Consider the following 24,132-nt stretch of genomic DNA (forward strand, 5'->3'; position numbering starts at 1 on the left):
GGTATGATGATTCTCTAAGACTTTAGTCTTCATCTTCTTGGCCTGCTGGCTTTCCAAAGACAGTCATTATCCTAGACCCAACACCAGGCCTCCCAATGTACTGGCCTATTGTGTGGTGAGCAGAACGTGTTACACTTTGAGCACATACTTCTGACCATTTAGAGGCAGATAATATTATGTTTCTAGCCTCATTCACAGATAGAGAGGATTTTATGAATGATGTCTATCAAACAAAACAATATATTCTGGCTCCTGTATTACCTAGAAAACTGTATTTCATTAACAACAGAGATAAGAAGAGCATATATTGTCAGCATCTTTCTTAACAATGATATCACCCAAAACATCTGGGGCAAAGTTCTAAAATGCATGTTTTTATCTCATGGATTATCATTAATGCTAAATTTGCACAAGAAGGAAGAGACTGGGTCTCTATAGGGTTTATGAAACATAAGCAAAAAAGGATATGGAGATATTAAAAAATAGCAGAGGTATGATCAAGTATTTTAAACTATTTGGGAAGATTAATGGGTCATCTCTATGAAAATATAACTCCAAACAAATCTGCTTCATATGAGAAGATAATATGATTACTCAACTGGGAAAATAAGTAAGGATTGGTTCTTTTCTGCATATATACCTTGTTCATTCACATTTTTATAAACTTAGCCTCCTTATGACTACTATTACAACACTGAAACTTCATTTTTTGATGTTAATATGGTAAGCAATACAAGCAAATTAATATATGTAATGTACTTGTAGATACAAAGGGAAGATACATGCTTTAAATACTAATATGGGCTGTCTTTGTGTGGGGAGGAGTGAATGAAATGTTTGTGTCATATCTCTTCTACTATTTTTTGAGTACTGTAATGAGTTATTAATTCTGAGAAAGAGTACATCATTTAAGAGAGAAACAAAAGAAAATCCTTCACTAACTGAAATAAATTTGCTATATAAGCTGTAGGTTAACTCATCATATAGAATATAAATCTATATTCATGAGTGAGACACTTTACATCCAAAAGTTGTATGTTTCCCTAAGAAATGGTGAAAATCTTAAAAATGTATTTCAAATTTTATATATATTTAATATATATATACACACACATTTGAACTAGGAAATTGTGAAAATCTTAAAAGTATATTTAGGTCATTGGAAGTATTCATAAAATAACGTTTTTCATCATGCCCAAGTTATTAAACCTGAAGAGACATTTACTACAGGTAAATAGCCATACATGGCTTTCCTGAAATAGCAATTTGTCATTGAAAATAAGTGATAATATTTTCTCATAAAATAAGAAAATAAGTGTCTCATTTTCTTACTCTTGTCCAGAGCTTTTTCATGGCATTTTTCATCTCTCCATTTCTCACACTGTAGATTAGAGGATTCAACATAAGGGTGATAATGGTATAAAACATGGCCAAGGATTTATCAATGGGTAAGGTAGAAGGAGGTCTCACATACATAAAGGTACAGGAGACAAAGAAGAGGGCCACCACAGTAATGTGGGAGCCACAGGTGGATAAGGCTTTGTGCCTCCCTTCCCGACTAAGATTCTTCAGGAAGTGCAGGATGATCCCATAGATGATGAGTAAGGGCATAAAGATGACCACACAGATCTTCCCATCATTGGCAACCACAGTGCGGCCAATGGTGTAGGTGTCAGAGCAGGAAAGTTTTAACAAGGGGTACGTGTCACAGACGAAGTGGTCAATGATATTGGGGCCACAGGAGGGAAGGTTATAAACAAAGAGAGGATGAGCTAAAGCATGTAAAAACCCACCGACCCAGGCCAACAGCAGCAGCAGAACACACACTTGCTTATTCATGATCATTGAATAATGCAGGTGTTTACAGATGGCCATGTAATGGTCATAAGCCATGACCACCAGAAGACAAATTTCAGCACCACCCAAAAAGTGCCCTAGAAAAAGCTGGGTCATGCAAGCTTGGAAGGAAATGGTTTTGTTCCTACAGAGTAAATCTAGAATCATATTTGGGGTGACTGTAGTAGAATAAGCAGCATCCATAAATAATAAGTAGCCAAGAAAGAAGTACATAGGGGAATCCAGGGTCAGGCTCACCACTAAAGGCACAACAATGAAGAGGTCACCCCCATTGTCACCATGTAGATGAGCAAGAACACAACAAATAATATTTTCTGACCTTGGGGGCTCTGAGTGAGCCCCAAGAGGACAAATTCAGTCACATTCCTCCTTTGTTCCATAGAATCTTCTGTATGTTTTATTTCAGTGTTCAGGGAAAAATTTTCTGGTAATATAATTGTTCCTAGGGATTTTCTGAAGTCTTAGATAATGTGTTTATTCAATCAAGAAATAGGCAGTATGGTTTATTATGTTCCAGTACTTTCAGTGATTGTAGTACAAGGCTGATTAAAATATCCTCCCTAATCTCAAAAAACTTTCAGTCTAATGAAGTGGCAAGTAATTTAGAGACATATGGGGGGCAAGAACACATTATTAAGTAAATGAGTTGCCACAATTAGCTTTCCATCTGGAAGCTAATTAAATTGTATATATAGCTAATACCTTATACAAAAATGTAAATTGGTTGAAGTTCTAATAAAAAAGGAAAGAAAAATTTACTTCATTTTAATTTCCAGTCATTAAGGAAATGATCTCCAATCTAGGGTTGGAAGAAACTTCTTAACCAATCATTTAAATCCCAAAGAGATATATTTAACAATTTCAAAAATGTTTTTAAGGTTTTAGGAAAAGATACCAAAATGTAAATAGACAAAGGCAGTTTAGTGAAAGATTTACATTTTACAGGTTCTACACAGAGTTAATGTCTAAAATAGACAAAAATCTCAAAACAATTTATGCACAAAATAAAAATAAAATATAAAATAAATTAAAAAATACAAACAATTAAAGGAAAAAGACATCTAAATGTCCAACAAGCGTATGTCAGTACACTGAGGCTGGGAACAGAAAAGTGGGAATTGAAGTAATGGCTTGCTTACTACAGTATTATTTTGGATTCTTGAAAGCCACTCAATCAAGGTCTTCAGAGGCTATATCATCTTTTAATTTTTTACAGATTAATAAACAATGTTTAGAAAACATATTGATTGAGACTATCATCAGATTTGCAAATATCTCCCCATAAAAATATCCCAAATTAGTTACACTTGAAATTAGTTTCTAAGACTACTTTATGTTAAAGAACGTCTCTTTATGTTAGAGAGTGTAATACAAAACTATTTAGGAAGAGTATTATAGAATAGACTCAATCTCCATATACTTTAGTGATCATAAAGGATTGCTAACATGGTTGATTTTGAAAATCACAAAGGAGAACCTTTAAAAGATTGAACTCTCATGCCACCATTGTACTCTGGCAAATGTAAAGCTTAGTGCAGAATCTTGCATACAAATACCCTTCCTGGGTTACCTGCACAAGGAGAAAGCCACTCAATCCATATTCTGGATTCTCTGCCTTCTCCTTTGTCCTTTACCCACTGATGCCATCATGGAGAGCAAGATACATGTACCGTCACTGGACCTGGAACTGTTTCCATGTGACCAACTCATTCCATGCAGGCAGAAATCTAACTTATCTCAGTCATTCAGAAAAATATTCATTTTCAGAAAATTTGGGTTTTCAAAATGAGTATCAATGGCCTATTACTAAAGATCTCTGAATCTTGATTCTAAACAGAGAAGTAAAATAATAATTGTTGGCAGGATTTGTCTGAATCACCAACTAATGTTAATTCAACATTTTGGTTGGAGAGAAAACAAATTATGTATGAATTGTTTACATAAGAATGTTTCTGTTTGTGACTTATACCAATAAAAGTGAAATACAGAAATAGCTTTTGCAATCTTTTGATTCTCAATCAGTTATACTGCCCTGCCTTGATACAGCATTGTTGAATTTTGGGTTTCCTGAAAAATGGAGAATGATTACATATACATACTTTATTATGTTCAGAGTCCAGCATTTCAGTTCGTGAATGTCTGTCATGTAAGGAAAGAGCAAAGATCTGTAAACCCTTCATCTACATTTGAACTACTGGACATGTTATGGAGTCATTCCAAGGGTGATTCTTATCTAATTAAATTCAATGGGACCTTAATCATAATTTTGATGTTAGACTCTATCTCCAGAGATGCCACCAGGATAATCACGATGTATAACAAGACTTACAGGACTATGTTCCCCAAGGAGAGGCATTAAAAAAAAAAACTTAAAAACTTGAGGTCAGATCACCAAAAGGGAAAAGTCCAGTCTAGGCAGAAATAAAATACATAAAAATTTGTTTAAATCATGAACTTCAACATAAGACAAGATACAGTAAACCTCCTAGAAGAAAACATAGGCAAAACATTATCTCACATACATCTCAAAAATGTTCTCCTCGGGCAGTCTACCCAAGCAATAGACATAAAAGCAAAAATAAACAAATGGGACCTAATGAAACTTACAAGCTTCTGCACAGCAAAGGAAACCATAAATAAAACAAAACAAAACAAAACAAAACAAAACAACAACCTACGAAATGGGAGAAAATTTTTGCAAAAGATGAAACTGACAAAAGCTCAATCTCCAGAATATATAAGCAGCGAATATGATTCAATAAGAAAAAAACTAACAACCCAATCCAAAAATGGGCAGAAGACCTAAACAAGCAATTCTCCAAGGAAGACATACAAATGATCAATAGGCACATGAAAAAATGCTCAGTATCACTAATTATCAGAGAAATGCAAATCAAAACTACAATGAGGTATCACCTCACACCAGTCAGAATGGCCATATTCAAATGTCCACAAATGACAAATGCTGGAGAGGCTCTGGAGAAAAGGGAATCCTCCTACACTGCTGGTGGAATGCAGTTTGGTGCAGCCACTGTGGAAAACAGTATGGAGATTCCTCAAAAGACTAGGAATAGAATTACCATATGACCCAGGAATCCCACTCCTGGGCATATATCTAGAAGGAACCCTACTTCAGGATGACACCTGCACCCCAATGTTCATAGCAGCACTATTTATAGTAGCCAAGGCATGGAAAGAGCCTAAATGTCCATCAACAGAGACTGGAACAAGAAGAAGTGGTATATTTATAAAATGGAATACTACTCAGCCATAAAAATGGCAACATAACACCAATTGCAGCAACATGGATGCTCCTGGAGAATGTCATTGTAAGTGAAGTAAGCCAGAAAGAGAAAGAAAAATACCATATGAGATCACTTAAATGTGGAATCTAAAATAAAGAAGAAAAGAACATTAATACAAAACAGAAATAGACTCATAGACATAGAATACAAACTTGTGGTTGCCAGGGGGGAGGGGGGTGGGAAGGGACAAACTGGGAGTATGAAATTTGTAGATACTGACAGGCATATGTAGAATAGATAAACAAGATTATACTGTATAGCACAGGGAAATATATACAAGGTCAATGGTAGCTCACAGAGAAAAAGAATGCAATAATGAATATATGTATGTTCATGTATACCTGAAAAATTGTGCTCTACACTGGAAGTTGACACAACATTGTAAACTGACTGTAACTCAATGAAAACAATGTTTTAAAAAATCATGACCTTCAAAATAGGAAAATATGTTTAAGCTTTGTCTTTGAAGATGATATCTGAACAGATTTCCAAAATATTATGAATGCTAATTTCAGAACAAGTTGTTTAAAACTTGTTTCAAATGCAGAACAATTTTATCACATACTTGGTCATATATTTTCAGAGAAGCAAGTTGATAGAATCTGTGTTAGTGTAGAAGTAGGGAAAGAAAATATTTGTGGGCCTATTCTATTAATCTCCAAGTGCTCATGGGGCATTTACCAAAGCAGACTGTTCACTAGGCCATGACACAATTGCAATACATTTCAAAGGACTTAAATCATAGAGTACATATTTATGTATATGTATATGTATATGTATTTTTTACATATGTATTTTGTAACAATGTAATTCAACTAGAAACTGATAACTAAAATATATCATCTTCCAATTATGAATTTAGCAATATAAATCTAAAGTAACTGAACATTTTGAAAGGTACATTTTCAACACAGGGATAATAATGCAAATGTCTATAAAAGATATATGAAATGTATTTATGAAGTGTATGTATACATATAAAAGGTTATATTTAATATATATTATTATATATAAATCAACTGGATGCAGCTAAAGGAGTGCTTAGAGAGAAATTTATACCTTAAATGCAGTATTGGCAATCAAGAAATGTTACAAGGAATGAACTGAGCTTCTGTCCCAAGAAGCTAGAAAAAGATAATAAATATAAACACAAAGAACACTGTAGAAAGGAAATATCAAATAGAAGACAGAAATCATAATAGAAATTAATTGAAAATAGAGAAAATATTTAAAACCAAACTTGGTTCTTTGAAAGTTTAATATAATTGATAAGATCCTAGAAAACAGATTAAGAAAAAATAAGAAAAAAGAACCAATTATCAGAATCAGCAATGAAGAGTGGTTCATCACTGCAGACATGGCAGAGCTTAAAAAGACAATAAAATGATATGATGAGCAAATTTATGACAGTGTCCTCACCAGCTAAGAGAAAATGGACCACTGCTATAAAAACGCAAGTTTCTAAACACACAAGGAAAAATAATTAAAAGCTGGAATAGCTTAATACCTAAATCCCACCATTCCCAAACAAAGCTTCATGCCCACATACTTTGAGAATCAATGAATTCTATAGACCAAGTTATAAATAGTACAAACCTACATAAATGGTTTCACAGTAGGGAGAAATTAAGACAATTTCTAATGCATTTTATGCATCCAGCAAAACCCTTATACTAGAACGAAACAAAGTATGGCAAAGAAAATAATTAGATTAATGCTTCCCATTAACAAAGTCACAAAATTCTGAACACAGTATTTAGTACTTAATTTGATTCTATTGAATTTTTTTTTTATTCTTGTTGATGTGATTTTTGAGGAGGTCTTGAGAAGTGCTCAGTCTTGGGACATTATGTGCCACTACTGATGCTAAATCTTCATAAGTATTCAACTCAGTGCCCTGGCTTTGTGAACCAGGAGCTTTTCCAGCTGGTGAGAATATGCATTATTTTAGGTCCAGTGTGGGGACCAAACATTCTTCTCAGTAGTCCATCTGGTTAAATCTTTCCCCAGCCTCAGGCAGTTTCCTGAAATTCATGCACTAATCAGTACTCTGAAGAATAGCTGAAAGGAATCCAGAATTCTCTCTGCAGGGTCTGTCTGTCTCTCTTTCTCACTCTATTTCTATGGACAAGAATTACTTGCATTATTTTCAGTTTTCTACAATTTGAAGAGTTGTAAAGCAGCTTAAGGTTAGTAAAATGTATAAATCCCATAGAATCATGACTCCAAAGGAATGTTATAGATAACACACAGATTTTTCTGTGATTGTGTTGCATTTCTGCCTTTAACAATATTTTCTCCAAGCAAAATTTCATTTATTTAGCAGCTATACTTCAAAAGAAGTACACATGCCTCATGAACACAGTAAACGTACATAAAGAGAAAACTATATTCACATTTACAGTTTTACAAAGGAAAAACCACAAAATTTCTACATTCATTGGAGTTTTAACAAGAAACAGCATACTCAAAATGGGAGCTTAAAATGAGTTGAATATGTTTAGTTGTCAAGGTATGGATTGAGTTGAGGGAAACTAAGAGGGGATGATAAAGACCACAGGGTTAATAACAGTAGGAAGACATGAACGTAATAGGGCCTCAGAGAAAGATCACAGGAACCCAGAAGGTCCATCCAAAGGAGACCATCATCAGTGAAATATACCCAGCCACTGACAAACTACTACAGGAGACCAGGACAATAAACACTATGATATTTCTCTTTTCTTCTCACCTGCCCTGGAATGTTCAGCTCATACTACTCCTTGGCCAGAGGGAAGGGGGACTGGTTAAAGGAGATCAGGAAAGAGAGCTGCTCATGCCAGAGAGAGTGAGAGATCTCAGTGGGTGAAATAAAAATAATTTTTAACATTCCAACTGTTTATTCAGTTTTTGGGGGTTTTTGTTGTTGTTGTTGTTGTTGGAAGTAAGAGAGTAAATGCTATGTTTTGGAGTTAGCTTGAAAAATAGAAAACACAGAGGGAATTGAAAGTCTTCCAATGGGTTTATTCACTTAATTTTATTGAACAGGAATGTGAGTCAGACCTACGCTGGGGGATACAGGCCTATACCTCTTAGACTTATTTAAGTGGCTTTTAAATGGGGTGAATTAGACTCACTCTGTATATCAACAGTGTGCAGAACCAGAATCAACAGTTGTACAAGTATTTTAATAGTTAAGGAAGAGATTTTAGCATCTCTTATTGGCTGAGAAGTAGTAAGATTTACTGTATTGTGAGCTCCCTGTGCCCAGATGTCCTCCAATAAAGGCCCAGGGACAAGCTGCTGAAGGACTTGAGCATCTTTATAAGAAGCTGAACTAAACAGCATCAGTTGTTCACTCTTTTTTATCATGTTGCTTATCCACTTATACACTACAGGAAAAAAACATATTATCAAAATGTCTTGGATTATCTGAAAACCCAATATATTAAGTCACCTTGCTACTGAAAATGTTGTCTTTACAGGTTAATGCCCCAATTGTGAATTCAACTCAGCACTGATGTAAAAGTAGGCAGGATGAATATGACCGAATTCATTCTAATAGGATTTAAGCAGAATCATCAGATGCAGAAAATCCTTTTTTTCATGTTACTTATCTCCTACATTGTCACTGTCATGGGCAACCTGCTCATTGTGGTTACTACCATCTACACCCAACTTTGGACTATCCCATGTATTTCTCCCTAAGCTGACATGTCTTTGGTAGATGCATGCTATTCATCTTCCATAATCCCTAAAATGTTAGCTAATTTGCTCTCTGATTCAAAAACTCTCTCGTTCTCAGTGGCTGTATGACACAGCCCTTTACTCAACTTTTGTTGGGAGCTTCAGGGATTGCCCTCCTTGTCGTCATCACCTATGACCCTACGTGGTTATCTGTAGACCTCTGCACTATAATACACTGGGCACAAATAGATACATCACACACATTGTTTTAATTGAATGGATAAATAAAAGATGAAACTTATAAAGCATTTAAAAGTTTTCTGCCTGTTTTATAGGTAAAATGCTTTTAATATGTGAAGCCAGCTCCTGTACAGACTAGATGGAACCAAGGAACAATATAACTTACTTTGTCCTCTTGGGCCTCATACAGATTCCAAAGGAGCAGAAAGTCATTTCTGTCATGTTCTTGTTCTTCTATATTTTGACCATGGTGGGCAATCTGCTTGTTCTGATGACAATTACTGTCAGTAAGACCCTCAGTTCACCGATGTACTTTTTTCTTGTTAGCTTCTTTTATGGATGTAAATTATTCCTCTTCTATTTCCCCCAGATTGATTTCAGACTTATTTTGGGGGGAAACCCAATACCCCTTGAATCTTGCATGACTCAGCTGTTTACAGAGCATATTTTTGGAGGATCAGAGGTCTTCCTTTTGCTGGTGATGGCCTATGACCACTATGTGGCCATCTGTAAGCCCTTGCATTATTTAGTTATCATGAGAAAAAGGGTGTGCTTTGTGCTGCTGGTGGTGTCCTGGGTTGGAGGTTTTCTGCACTCAGTCATTCAACTTGGTACTATTTATTAGCTCCCATTCTGTGGCCCCAATGCCATTGACTACTTTATCTGTGATGTATACTCATCTGTACTGACAACTATGTCATTGGCCTCATAGTAGTGGCCAGTGGAGGACTGATGTGTACTATTGTGTTTCTGTTCTTACTCATCTCATATGGAGTCATCTTGCATTCTCTAAAGAAAGTTAGTCAGGAAGGGAGGCAGAAAGCCCTCCAGACTTGTCATTCCCACATCACTGTGGTTTTCTGCTTTTTCGTTCCCTGTATTTTCATATATGTGAGACCTGCTAAGACTTTCCCCATTGATAAATCATTAAGCATGTTTTTTACAGTCATCACCCCTATGCTGAACCCTTTAATCTATTGTCTATGAAATTCTGAGATGACTAATGCTATGAAGAAGCTCTGGGGAAAAAAAGGCAGATCAAGTATTGAATGAGGGTATTATCCATCACAAAGAAATGAATTTAGCATTAGGGTCAATCTCTTTGGAATGTAAAAGTCTTCATAAATCTAATGCAAATGTTCTTTTTCTATCAAGGATTTATAATAATTAAATTAGACGTTGAATTATATGTTCAGAAACAATGACAGTTTCTGTGTTTGAATATACATCCTGTAATATCTGGTTGATTACTGCACTTGGTGAGGTGGAAAGGGGTGGAAAGCTTTAAGCAGCGAGTCAATAAATAATATGTAATGAATTAATCAATGAAATTTTTATAGTTACACTAGTTTTAGTGAATTTCTGCATTTACTTTTATTGCTTTCTCATTCTTAGTTTTATTTTTGTCAGATTCTTGTGTTTAATCATCATTCTGTGTATTGTATTGGTTAAAAGATTTAATGCTATATTGACTATTGTCTTTACTTCATTTGCCTTACTTGTGAAATTTTAATGTAATATTTTAATTTTAAAATAAAATTTGTATGATAGATAATAATAATTATTAAAAATAGACTCTATAGAAAATGAAAGAGTGTAGAATAAAACCTCCCCCATATCCCAAACCATTGTCTCTTACTCTTCCAGATACAATCACTCTGTTCCTAACATTCAACTCTTAACTTTTGCACAAGCATATTTTCATACATCCATGTGCTTATGGCTCTGTTTAAATTTTGCATTGCACAGCTTAGCCTTCTGAAGATATTTACAGACCAGTCTATACTGAAGTAATTAATTCTCAATTTCCTCATACTTTCACTTTGTTATACAGATGCACTAAACTGAAAGGACCCGTGATAGGGAAGAACAACTGGCTTCATAGTGGGTCTGCTTCTTTTACTTTGACCTTTGTGTTCTATTGCTTTTGCTACAAGTTAATCACTAAAGGGGGGTTGCCTATAGCTTAAAGTATACAAAAAGAACGGCCCATCTCTGAAAGCCCTGCCTCCAGTGCCTGAGCATTAACTTAAAATATCTTTGGCTCAAGGAAACATCCTGACCAGGCCCACTTGTGAATGACTGCAGGAAATAAGAAATTAACACATGCCCTCTGGAGTCTGGCCAGAACCAGGAAATATTTGCAACACCGTATCACCTTTTAAACTTTACTGCCTCACTTCCCCCTTTCTGTTCTATAAAGAAACTAGCACCCAAGTCCAGGCAAGATGGTTCTTTGGGACACTAGTCTACCTTATCTTTGGTCTGCTGGCTCCCCAAATAAAGTCACTATTCCTTGCCCTAAAAACTTGCATCTCAATTTATTGGCTTGTGTGGTAAGAAGTACAAACTTGGATTTGGTAGTAAAAACTCATTTTTATTATAATATTTACTAGTCATTCACTTTGAGTTTTGCTTTATTGGTGTGGATTTTCCATTATTACAAATTTCATATACATTTCTGAGGATTGGTGACCAGTTTAAGTATGATATAATGCTAAAGATCATAGTCTTTTTGAAGAAGATTCTTCTGAGTCAAAATTAGCTTTGCCACTCATTATGTAAACTTTGGCAAAATACAACTTCCTCAAGTTTTGTTAAATGTGGAATAGTGGAGATAGTCTCAAGATCAAATGAAACAATCTTTATAAGCTCTTAGACAATTATATGCTCATAAATGTTAGTTATTGTGAGCATTTTATTATTAGAGTCTTAAATTGTAATAGAACTACTTACTTGGCACAAAGTGTTAAGCTTATATATATATGTTAGTTTTATAAACATATATATAAATAAATATATTAAGTAATAATTTCTAGCTTTAGGAAGGATTATGTATAATTTCTCAGTGCCTGCGGAAAGGACCATGATGGAAGCTGGCTGATCTTGTAAGCATTTGTGATGGTGGAATGGTCCTCTCTCCTCCTGGCCATATTTGAATCTCTTTTTCTTGTTCCCTACTCTACGTTGGTCCTGTACATCCATAAACTTGAGGGGATACAGCTGTCAGTGTGAGTTTCCTGACAACACCTGTCTGAGGGGTCAGAAACAGTATTTTGCTATGAACATGAGTACAATATAGCATGCAAGCAGTAAGTGTATAGGAATACAGGAACTCAAAATATAAGAAGTCATTTGTTCACAACTGGTATAAAGTGTGTGTTTTGTTCAGTATCATGTATCCCAAAAATGGAAGAAAGCTTGGCCCAGAATAAATGCTTAATAAATATTTACTAACTGAATGACTATTATCTCTATTCTACCTCCTTAGGAGTAATTGCTTTTGAAAAAAAAAAAGGGGGGGGACACTTATTAACTGGAATACTTCTGAAATTGAAGCTATTCCATTAAAGGTGATAAATAGAAATGGAGAATTTGAGGTCCATTTGGTATATGTGGAGGTTCTCATCTGAAGACACTGAATCATGTTTATCTAGTTTAAGAAGAAAATATTTATTATATGCAATTAAAAAGCTTAAAGAATTGTTGAATGATTTGGGCTGCAGATTCTAAGCTGAGATACAATTAACAATTTGCAGAATCACACCCACACAGGACAGGGTTGCTCAAAGAGATGTGGTCCTCCTGATGCCAATCTTATTGTCATTGGCTAAACTTCAAAGGCACTTCACTTTCTTGACCTCAGAACCAATCTGAGTCTCAGAACTACTTAGCCTCCTATAACTAATATCCACTCAAAGACCTGCACAAATGCAACTGGTTGTCAGAACCCAAATCACATGTTTTCATCCAATTTTCAGGGAGTTAGGAAAATATAAGTCTTTAGATTTTAAATATGGAAAATAGATTCATACTTTGGAAACTAACAGCTTATGCAGGTTGCATTTAAGAGATGTTTGAGCAATCATACACTGCTGATGTTTACTACAGATGGGATTAGTCTCCTAAAATTTATCTCACAGTTCTGCATTCCTAGAAAAGTTCAGAATATCCATGTCTCTATCTTACATGCAGGAAGAAAAGCAGAAATATCAGACCACAAGGAATCTGGAGAGAGGAAATTAATGGATACTACAGGCAGTTACTCACATATTTTTGTTTTGTTTTGTTTTGTTTAGGAATATTTGCTGGGTAGTAACTGTGGTTAGTGCTGACACAGGAAAACAAATGGATACAAGGGTCCTTCACCTTCTGGCACTAGCATGGTGTAGTATATGACTTGGTATCCCATCTCAAGGAGCTCTTGTACCTTAATTTTGAGATATTTATGAGATGGATGTTTTCCTTCGTTTAAAAATTTGCTTGTCTTACTTTACTTTCTCTAATTTTAAGGGAATATTAAGTGAAATCCAAATTCCTTAACCAAGATCTGTACTGCTCTACAGGGTTCATGTCTTGCCCAACTCTTTGCTTTCAGTTTGTCCTATCCTCTCCCTTTCCTATTTCCCTTCAGGTGAAATCACATTTCACTGTCTTAAACTCTCCAAGCTCTTTTCAGCATTGTGGCTTAACATGTGGAATGGTACTTCACATGGTAGCTGCATTTCTCTTTTGGAACTCAGCTAAAATACTACCTTTCATAAAGAACTTTTCTGACCACCTTATTCACAGTAGACTCTCCCCCCTTATTTTCTGTCACAGTACCTTGTGTTTTGTTTTATTAGCATGGGTCACAAATCATTAATAACTTACTAAGTTGTTCCTTGTTATACTGGATGACTGTATTATCAGGTCAATGCAGGCAGTACTTTTATCTTGATTTTTTTTTTTTTTTTTTTTTTTTACTAATCACTGTTTTCTCCAGCTCACAACATGGGGCCCAACACAAAGTAGGTGGTCAATAATTTTTGAAATAACAAGTTGAGCAAATAATTAGTTTTTGCATTAAATTTGAGATAACATTTTGACACACATAACCCCACACTTAGAAGCTCTTTAAGCTTTTCCTTTTCTGTAAACATTTAATCTCTCCTTCAAATATGAATGAAAGGCTTGTCAGGTAGTGTATTCTGGATTGCAAGGTTTCTCTTTCATCATTTTAAATATATCATGGCACTCCCTTCTGGCCTGAAGAGTTTCTCCTGAAAAGTCAGCTGATAGCCTTATGGGAGTTCCCTTGTAAGTAACTTGTTGATTTACCTTTGCTGCCTTTAATAGTCTCTCATCTTTGGATTTGTGTGTGTGTGTGTGTGTGACATTTAAATTACAGTATCTCTTGGTGTTCTCTTTGGGTTGATCCTGTTTGGGATTCTCTGTGCTTCCTGGACCTGGATGTCTGTTTTCTTTCCCAGGTGAGGGAAGTTTTCAACTATCATGTCTTCAAATATGTTTTCTGCATCTTCCTCTCTCTCTTGTCTTCTAGGAACCTTATACTATGAATGTTAGTGTGCTTGATGTCACATTAGAGGTCTCTTAAATTGGCCTCATTTCTTTTTATTCTCTTATTTTTGTTGTTGTTCAGTTTCAGTGATTTCCATGACTCTGTCTTCCAGCTCACTGATCACTTCCTCTGTATCATATGAACTTCTGTTGATTTCCTATGGTTTTTTTTTCAATCATTGAATTCTTTATTTCTGCTTGTTCCTATCATCTAACTGAAAAAAATTTCTAATTTCTTTTTCTGTTCAACAAGTCTTCTCCTGAGTTCTTTGAGCATCTTTATGATCATTACAATGAATCCTTTATTGGGTAGATTTCTTATCGCCACTTCATTTAGTTCTTCTTCTGGGCTTTTTATTGTGTCCTTTCATTTGGAACATATTCCTCTGTTGCCTCATTTTGCCTAATTTTCTGTGCTTTATTTCTACGTACTTGGTGGCTTGGTTATGTTTCCTAATCTTGAAGGAGCGGTTTTATGAAGGAAATGTCCTATCAGCACACTTGCTTCTGGTCACCAGAGCTATATGCTCTAGTGATTCCCATTATGTGGGCTGCATGGATCCTCTTTTGTTGTGTGCTGACTACTGTGCACATGCTGGTAGATGTGGATGGCCCCTGGTTCCATTGGTTGACAGGCATTGCATTGTGCAGTGACTGTTGGCTACTGGTGGGTGGGGCCAGGTCCTAGCATGGCTGGTTGTAAGAGTGCGCACTCTCACCACATCTTTGCAATGTAGTACTGCAGTAAATTTCATATTAAATTCTTAGAATTGTTTTCTAGGTATAGATTATGTCATCTCTGAGGCAAGATAATTTAACTTAATTAAATTTTACTGTCTGTAACACTGCTGTCAATGGTAATCATTCCTGTTCTTTGGATTGCAGCTTAAATATCACCTTTTAAAAAATGTCTTCTCTGATTTCTTATTTCTGTCACAGTATTCTATCTGTTATCATAAAAGCACTGCAGAGAACTACAATTATATTATTAAATTGTCTCCTTTTTATTGTCTTTATTGTAAGACTATAAGATCCATGTGGGAAGAAACTTTCATGTGTTTTTTTCCTTCTTTTATTGATTACTGTCTCCTCAATTATGACACAGTTGCTGGTAGAAAATAGGTGCCTTAAATTATAAAATAAATAATAATTGGATACAACATTAGATATTATATCTGAAATGGTGATAACATTTCTATAAATTTAATAAAAGTCATGACAGGAAAAGTGGAATATTAAATAAAAAGAAAGATAAGCTTGTTATGGCAAGTGGGAAAATACTTGAGGAATTAATTTTCACTGAAACAAAATGGTTTGGCTGCTATTTTATTCTTGGTTTGCAATATTTTGAAAGCAGTTATAAAGTTGTGGGTTTTTTTTTTTTTTCATGTTCCATCTTTTTTACCCTAATTCTGTGATGAGGTTTAGTAGCCTCTTTACATACTGATGTACTTTTAAAATGTAGTGGAAAATCCCAGTGAATTTAATTAAGTGAGAATCAGTTTTGGATACTTTCCAGTTCTAAGACTTAATGACAAATGAGGTTAGAAGGGATAAAAAGATCCAGTGATCTTGCCCCTAGTGGGAACACGGCTACTATCCTTTAAAAACTGATACAGTTTTTTCAGGAGATCCTTTGCTAGGCTTCAAGCAATGCATAACAAAGAGAAAGAAACAGAATGTGTCTCAAACTCTCAAATCAACTAGTCTGGCCACATCAACAGGATGGATGAGAAAGATTAAACAATTAAATATTTTTCTATTTTGAAGCTTAGGAAATCAAGTTGCTTGAGATATATTTCCCTCAGAAAATGGTGCGTTACAATCTTGTGTAAATATAGGATTTGCTGATATTTTTGATAAATTATTCAAACATGATATACTTTTGATTTTTGTAGTCACCAAGGTATTTCTTTTAAATAATCTACAGTGCAAATAAAATGTCTTCTATATATTTAGAAGGCTCCATAGAAAAAATAAACACAGTAGAATGAAATAGAATATATCCTCAAGTAATAATGCAGGCTTTTGCCCTCTGTTGTCAAACAGAATGAAAAGAGGATTCCAGGTTATGAGTAATTTAAAAACTCATCCTTCAGATTATGGAACAAGCTTCCACAAGGTGAGAATAACAGTACATTTTGGGAACCAGGATTCACAATTGTGTGACTTTCTTTCTCATGTAAGAAATAAATCATTTTGAAATAAATTGAACTTAGGTTCCAATTCTAGTGTTATCATGTAAAAATGTGTGACCATGGGGAAATGAATGAGATGGTCTAAGCCTCATTTTTTTCAGCTATAAAAAGGTGAATACAGTTCCTATGACTGTAAATGTTAAATATGACACATTAAATTCTGAGTACATGATTGGAGTTCACCATAAGTGCTTAGAGAAGTTGGGTGATGTAATCAAAACAAAATGTAAGAAGCAAAATTTGGACTACCTAAAGAGAACGAATAGATGGAGGCCAGAATAAAAGTGGAGAGACTTGGCAGGAGGTGATCGTAGTGGGCAAAAAAAGAAGTAGAGGGGTAAGAAATGACCAAATTTGTGATATATTTTGAAAGTAGAGACAGCAGGATGTGTTCAAGGTATTTATTTATTATTTATTTATTTATTATTTTATATTATTTATTTATTTTATTATATTAATATATATTATGTATTATATACTATATATTAAATATATTACTATATTATTTATTTATTATTTTATTTATTATTTATTTATATACACATTTATTATTGTGGACATTTTAAATCATGTTTTATAAATATTAAATTGAAATATAATCAGAAATGTCCAAAACTGTACATGCCGCTTATACATGTGGAGACAGAGGCTGAAGGTACAAAATTGGACTACTTCAGCAATTAATGGTCAGGGAAAGGAGGAATATCCACCTAAGACAGTAAGAAAGAAGCTTCAGGAGTTCTGAGACAATTAAGGCCACTGACCATCTATTTATATTTTGACCTACTCACACTGGGATGTGTAAAGTAGCTTATGTGGGTGTCAAGTATTACATTTTTGGTAATTATAAATGGTGCACCTTCATGGAATTTCCTTCCCATCTTTTCTTGTTCTTTCACTTTCCCTTAGAAACTCAGCTAAGGCATTACGTTCCTAGAGAAGCCTTCTCTGTCTTTAGTTTGACAGATATATTCCTACTTTCTGACTCTTAGCTTTCTGTAAGTGCCCTTATAATGCTATTCATTATGTGGATCTGAAATTGTTTTATTCCTTATAATATATCCTATCACAGAGAGGGAACTATGCCTTATCCAACTGGGTAGTCACAATGTCTGCCACACACTGGGCACAAATAGATGCTTCATGCACATTGTGTTAATTAAATGGATAAATAAAAGAGAAAACTTATAATGAATGTATTTAAAAGTTTTCTGCCTTGTTTTGTAGGTAAAATGCTTCTAATATGTGAAGTCACCTTCTGTACAGACTAGATGGAACCAAGGAACAATGTAACTTATTTCATCCTCCTGGGCCTCACACAGAATCCAAAGGAGCAGAAAGTCCTTTTTGTTATGTTCTTGCTCTTCTACATTTTGACCATGGTGGGCAACCTGCTCATTATTGTGACTATAACTTTCAGTAAGACCCTGAACTCGCCAATGTACTTTTTTCTTGCTAGCTTATCATTTATGGATGCCACTTATTCCTCTTCTTTCACCCCCAGATTAATTTCAGACTTGTTCTCTGGAGAAAACACAGTATCTTTTGAATCTTGCATGACTCAGCTGTTTACAGAGCATATTTTTGGTGGATCAGAGGTCTTCCTTCTACTGGTAATGGCCTATGACCGCTATGTGGCCATCTGTAAGCCCTTGCATTATTTAGTTATCATGAGGCACAGGGTATGTGTTATGCTGCTGGTGGTGTCCTGTGTTGGAGGTTTCCTGCACTCACTTATTCAATTCAGCACTATGTATGGGCTCCCATTTTGTGGCCCCAATGTCATTGATCATTTTATGTGTGACATGTACCCCTTATTGAAACTCATCTGCAGTGATACGTATGTCATTGGCCTCATAGTAGTGGCCAATGGAGGACTGATGTGCACTATTGTGTTTCTGCTCTTACTCATCTCATACGGAGTCATCTTGCACTCTCTAAGGAACCTGAGTCAGGAAGGGAGGCGGAAAGCCCTCCAGACCTGTGGTTCCCACATCACTGTGGTTGTCTGCTTTTTTGTTCCCTGTATTTTCATATATGTGAGACCTGCTAAGACTTTCCCCATTGATAAATCATTAAGTGTGTTTTTTACAGTCATCACCCCTATGCTGAACCCTTTAATCTACAGTCTAAGAAATTCTGAGATGACTAATGCTATGAAGGAGCTCTGGAGAAAAAAAAGCAGAGCAAGTATTGAACCAGTGCATTACCCATCACAAATAAATTAATTTAACATTAGGGTCAATCTCTTTGGAATGTAAAAGTCTTCATAAATCTGATGCAAACTTTCCTTTTCTCTAAAGGATTTCTGATAATTGAAGTAAAAGTTGAACTGTTTGTTCATAAACAATGACAGTTTCCCTGTTAGAATGTTCATTCCATAATGTCGGATTGATTAGAGTACCTAACAGGGTGGAAAGGGGTGGAATGCATTAACTAGTGAGTCAATAAATAATATGTAATGAGTTAATCAATGAAATTTTTATAGAATTACACTAATTTTAATAAATTTCTGCATTTACTTTTATTACATTCTTAGTTTTATTTTTGTCAGATTCTTATCTTTTATCATAATTCACTTATTATATTAGTTGCAATATTTAATGTGGATACACTATCCTCTTTATTCTACTTCATTTGCTTTACCTATGAAATTTTTAGTTTAATATTCTAATTTTTAAATAAAAGATGTAAGTATGATGGATATAAAATGTTAAAAATAAAATCTAGGCATAATGAAAGATTGTTGAATAAACCTCTTCCACATCCCAAACTATTGTCTCTCATTCTTCCAGATGTAGTCACTCTGTTCTGAGATTCAACTCATAACCTTTGCAAATACAAGCATATATTCATATATGTATGTGTTTATGGCTGTGTTTAAATTTTGCATTGCACAGCTTAGCCTTCTGAAGATCTTTACAGACCAGTCTATACTGAAGTAATTAATTCTCAGTTTCCTCATACTTTCACTTTGTTATACAGATGCACTAAACTGAAAGGACCCGTGATAGGGAAGAACAACTGGCTTCATAGTGGGTCTGCTTCTTTTACTTTGACCTTTGTGTTCTATTGCTTTTGCTACAAGTTAATCACTAAAGGGGGGTTACCTATAACTTGAAGTATACATAATGAATGGCCCATCCCTGGGATCCCTGCCTCCCATGCTTGAGCATTAACCTAATATATCTTTGTTTAGCTCAGGGAAACATCCTGACCAGGCCCACTAGTGAATGAGTGCAGGAAACAAGAAATTAACACATGCCCTCTGGAGTCTGGCCAGATCCAGGAAATATTTGCAACATCGTATCATCTTTTATACTTTACTGCCTCACTTCCCCTTTCTGTTCTGTATAGAAACTAGCACCCAAGCACAGGCAAGATAGTTCTTTGGGACACTAGTCTACCTTATCTTTGGTCTGCTGGCTCCCCAAGTAAAGTCACTATTCGTTGCCCTAACAACTTGTGTGTCAGTTTATTGGCCAGTTGTGGAGCGAGCAGTACAAATTTAGACTCAATAATAAAAACTCATTTTTTTTCATAATCTTAACTAATCATTCACTTTGAGGAACTCATTTTTACAGTTTTGCTTTATTGGTGTGGATTTTCCATTATTACAAATTTCACATACATTTTTGAGGATTCAGAAACCAGTTTCTGGTATAATGGTAAACAGCATAGTCTTTTTGAGGAAGATTCTTCTGAGATCAAAACTTAGCTTTGCCACTTATTATGTAAACTTTGGCAAAATACAACTTCCTCAAGTTTTGTTAAATGTGGAATGGTGGAGATATTCTCAAGATCAAATGAAACATCTGTATAAGCTTTTAGGCAACTAAATGCTCATAAATGTTAGTTATTGTGAACACTTTATTATTAGATTCTTAAACTATAATAGAACTACTTATTTGCATAGAGTCTTAAGCTAATATATATATATATACATGTTAGTTTTATAAGTATAAGTAAATATAAATTAATATGTTAATTAGCTTTAGGATGCATAATTTCTCTGTACCTGCCTATAAGAACACTCTGAAAGCTGACTGGCCTTGCAAGCATTTCTTGTGCTGGAATGACCCTCTATTTCCTTGGCCATATTTGAATCTCTTTTTCTTGTTCCCTTAAGGGGATACAGCTGTGAGTCTGAGTTTCCTGACAACACCTGTCTGAGGGATCAAAAAACATTATTTTGCTGTGAACATGAGTACAATATAGCGTGCAAGCAGTACATGTATAGAACTATAGGAACTCAAAATATAGAAAGCTATTTGCTCAGAAGTGGTATAGGGTATGTGTTTTGTTCAGTATCTCATATCACAAAACTGGAAGAAAATTTGGCAAAGAATAAATGCTTAATAAATATTTACTGAATGAACTACCATCATCTCTACTTTATCCCCTTAGGAGTAATTGCTTTTGAAAAACAGGGGCACTGGTTAACTGGAATGCTTCTGAAACTGATGTCATCCCATTGAAGATAATATATTGAAATGGAGAATTTGAAGTCCATTTGGTATATGTGAAGGTTCTCATCTGAAGACACTGAATCATGTCGACTGAAATAAATGCACAACCTAAAAGTTGAGTTTTGCTTTATTCAGTGGACATTTTTGAGGATTTGAATACCTCCAAGCCTGGGATGATAGTCTCTCAGATTGCTCTGAGGGACTACTGGGAAGAGGTAAGGAGGAACCCAGATATATAGGAGTTTTTACAACAAACATCAGGTAGTTGGAACAATGTTCTCCTGAGTTCTTTGAGCATCTATATAATCATTACACTGAATCCTTTGTTAAGTAGATTTCTTATCTCCACTTCATTTAGTTCTTCTTCTGGGGTTTTTATTGTGTTCCTTCATTTGGAACACATTCCTCTATTACCTCATTTTGCCTAATTTTCTGTATTTTATTTCTATGTATTTGGTGGTTTGGTTAAGTTTCCTAATCTTGAAGAAGCAGTTTTATGTAGAAAATGTCCCATCAGCCATTGAACACTCTCACCGTGTCTTCGCAACATGTGTCCTGCTGTTAAAGTTTCTGTTAAATTTTTAGTTTTTTTCCTCAATATAATGTCATCTCTGTAGTGAGATAATTTAACTTAACTAAATTTTACTTAATTTTCCTGTCTGTAACACTGCTTCCAATGGTAGTCATTCCTATTCTTTGGATGTCAGCTTAAATTTCACCTTTTAAGAAACCACTTCCCTGATTATATTTTCCACGGTAGAATTTTCTATCTTATTTCTGTCACAGTATTCTATGTGTTGTCATATAAACACTGCATAAGATTACAACTACTTTATTAAAGTGTCTCCTTCTTTATTGTCTGACTCTATTATAAGAATATAAAATTCATGTGGGAAAGAAATTTAATGTTATTTATTCTTTGGGTTTGTTTTTTTACTTTTTTTATTGCATTATAGTCATTTTACAATGTTGTGTCAAATTATAGTGTAGAGCACAATTTTTCAGTTATACATGAACATGCATATATTCATTTCACTTTTTTTTCACTGTGAGCTACCGTAAGATTTTGTATGCATTTCCCTGTGCTACACAGTATAATCTTGTTTATCTATTCTACATTTTGAAATCCCAGTCTGTCCATTCCCACCCCCCTGTATTTATTCTTTGTTTTATTAATTGCTGTGTGTCATTTTTTCTTTGTTTTATTACTTACTGTGTCCTCAATGATAGCACAGTTCCTGGTATAAAATAGGTAACTTAAATTATAAATACATAATTATTATATATAAAATTAGATATTAAATCTTAAATGGTGATACTATTTTTATATATTTAATAAATGTCAATACTGAACAATTTGAATATTAAATTAAAAGAAAGATAAGCTTGCTATAACAAGTGGGGAAATACTTGAGGAATTAATTTTCACTGGAACTAAATGATTTGGCTGATACTTTCTTCTTGGTTCACAATAGTCTGAAAGCAGTTATAAAGCTGTTTTTCCCCCTTTTACATCTTTTGGACCTTAATACTGTGATGAGGATTAGTAGTCTCTTTATATACTGATGTACATTTTAAATGTAGTGGAAAACCCCAGTGAATTTAATTAAGCAAGAATCAGTCTTGGATACTTTCCAATTCTAAGACTTAATGATAAATGAGGTTAGAAGCAATAAAATGTCCAGTGACCTTTGCCCCTAGTGGGACAAATAATGACATAATTTTAAGTACTGATAGAACATTTTCAGGTTTGATGTTAAATTTAAAGCAATGCATTTAAAAGAAGAAAGAAAAACAGTGCAAGAATGAATCACAGAATCACAAATCAACTAGTCTGGTCACATAAACATGAGAGAATAAAAAGCACTAAACAAGTGAGTGGTATTTTTCTATTTTAAAGCTAGTAGGAAAAGAAGTTACTTGAGATACATTTCCCTGGGAAATGGCTAGTTAAAATTTTCTAATGTAAACATAGGATTTGCAGATTTTTTGTATAAATTCTCTTAACATAGTAAACTTTTTTTTGGTCGGTACCATGGAATTACTTTAAATAATCAACAGAGAAATGAAAACTTTCTTCTGAATAATCAGGAGTCCATGGAAGAAATGAACATACACTCAAATGAAGTAAAATTCATCCTCAAGTAATAATGCAGCCTATTGCCCTTGGTTTTCATATTGGATGAAAGAGAAATTCCAAGTCTTTATGAATAACTTGGAAAGCCATCCTTCAGATTGTGAACAAGCCTCCACAAGGTGAGAATAACAGTAAATAGTGAAAACCAGGCTACAGAATGTTGTGACTTTATTATGTAATGAATTTAATCATTTTGGAAAAATTCAAACTTAGATGCCAAGTCTAGTTTTCTCACTTAAATATGTGTGACCTTGGGAAAATTAATGAGATGATCTGAGTCTCAGTTATTTCAAATAAAAATGGAGATTACAATTCTTGCTACTGTACATATTAAATACGATACATAAATTATTATTCCTTGATTAGAGCTCACCACGGATTGTTCAACGTTTGAGTGATATGATCAGAGCAAGATTTAAAGAGATTCACTCAGGCTGCTTCAGGAGAACAAATTGTTGGAGGCCAGAATAAAAGTGGAGAGACTTGGCGGTAGGCTACTGCAGTGAATCAGGAAGGAAGCCTGGGAAAGGGAATGATGAGGTGTGTGATATGCACAGTAGAGACAACAAGACTTGTTAAAGGTATGAATAAATAATACAGCATCAATAAGGGAGTGAAACACATGGTAAGGTTTTTTATCTGAGCAATTACATTGAAAGTGATAGCCTTTAATAAGATAGGAAACACTTTTTTTTAACTGAGAAATCTTTTAAATTTTGTTTTATATATGCTAAATTGATATCCAACTGAGAAATCCAAAATAGGAGACATAGCATACACACTTTGGAAAATAAAGGTAGAGATAGGATTCAGAGACATGAAGTTTGACTACTTGATTATTTATTGGTCTTGAAATGGAGGAATATCTAACTAAAGCCCCTAAGAACAAAGTCTCAGTGAGTTCTGAGACAATCCAGGGC

The 24,132-nt window shown here is 34.5% G+C and overlaps 1 protein-coding gene and 2 pseudogenes across 1 annotated transcript; 2 read left to right on the forward strand and 1 right to left on the reverse strand.

The window, feature by feature from the left end:
- Positions 1 to 1,320: 1,320 nt before the first annotated feature.
- LOC102506425 lies at positions 1,321 to 2,237 on the reverse strand (annotated as a pseudogene).
- Positions 2,238 to 9,404: 7,167 nt separating this feature from the next.
- On the forward strand, positions 9,405 to 10,240 carry LOC102508725 (annotated as a pseudogene).
- A 7,516-nt stretch (positions 10,241 to 17,756) lies between these two features.
- Positions 17,757 to 18,834, forward strand: LOC102508478 (olfactory receptor 4A47-like). The gene has a single exon (XM_006174679.2). The coding sequence runs from the start codon at positions 17,878 to 17,880 to the stop codon at positions 18,832 to 18,834; it is 957 nt and encodes a 318-aa protein (XP_006174741.2). The 5' UTR covers positions 17,757 to 17,877.
- The last annotated feature ends 5,298 nt before the right edge of the window (positions 18,835 to 24,132 follow it).

Source organism: Camelus ferus, chromosome 30 (assembly GCF_009834535.1).
Source record: "Camelus ferus isolate YT-003-E chromosome 30, BCGSAC_Cfer_1.0, whole genome shotgun sequence".
In the NCBI taxonomy this organism is placed as follows: Eukaryota; Metazoa; Chordata; class Mammalia; order Artiodactyla; family Camelidae; genus Camelus; species Camelus ferus.

What these genes read in the sequence shown, in the direction of transcription:
- LOC102508478 (XM_006174679.2), top strand. Translation starts at nt 17,878, where the DNA reads ATGGAACCAAGGAACAATGTAACTTATTTCATCCTCCTGGGCCTCACA.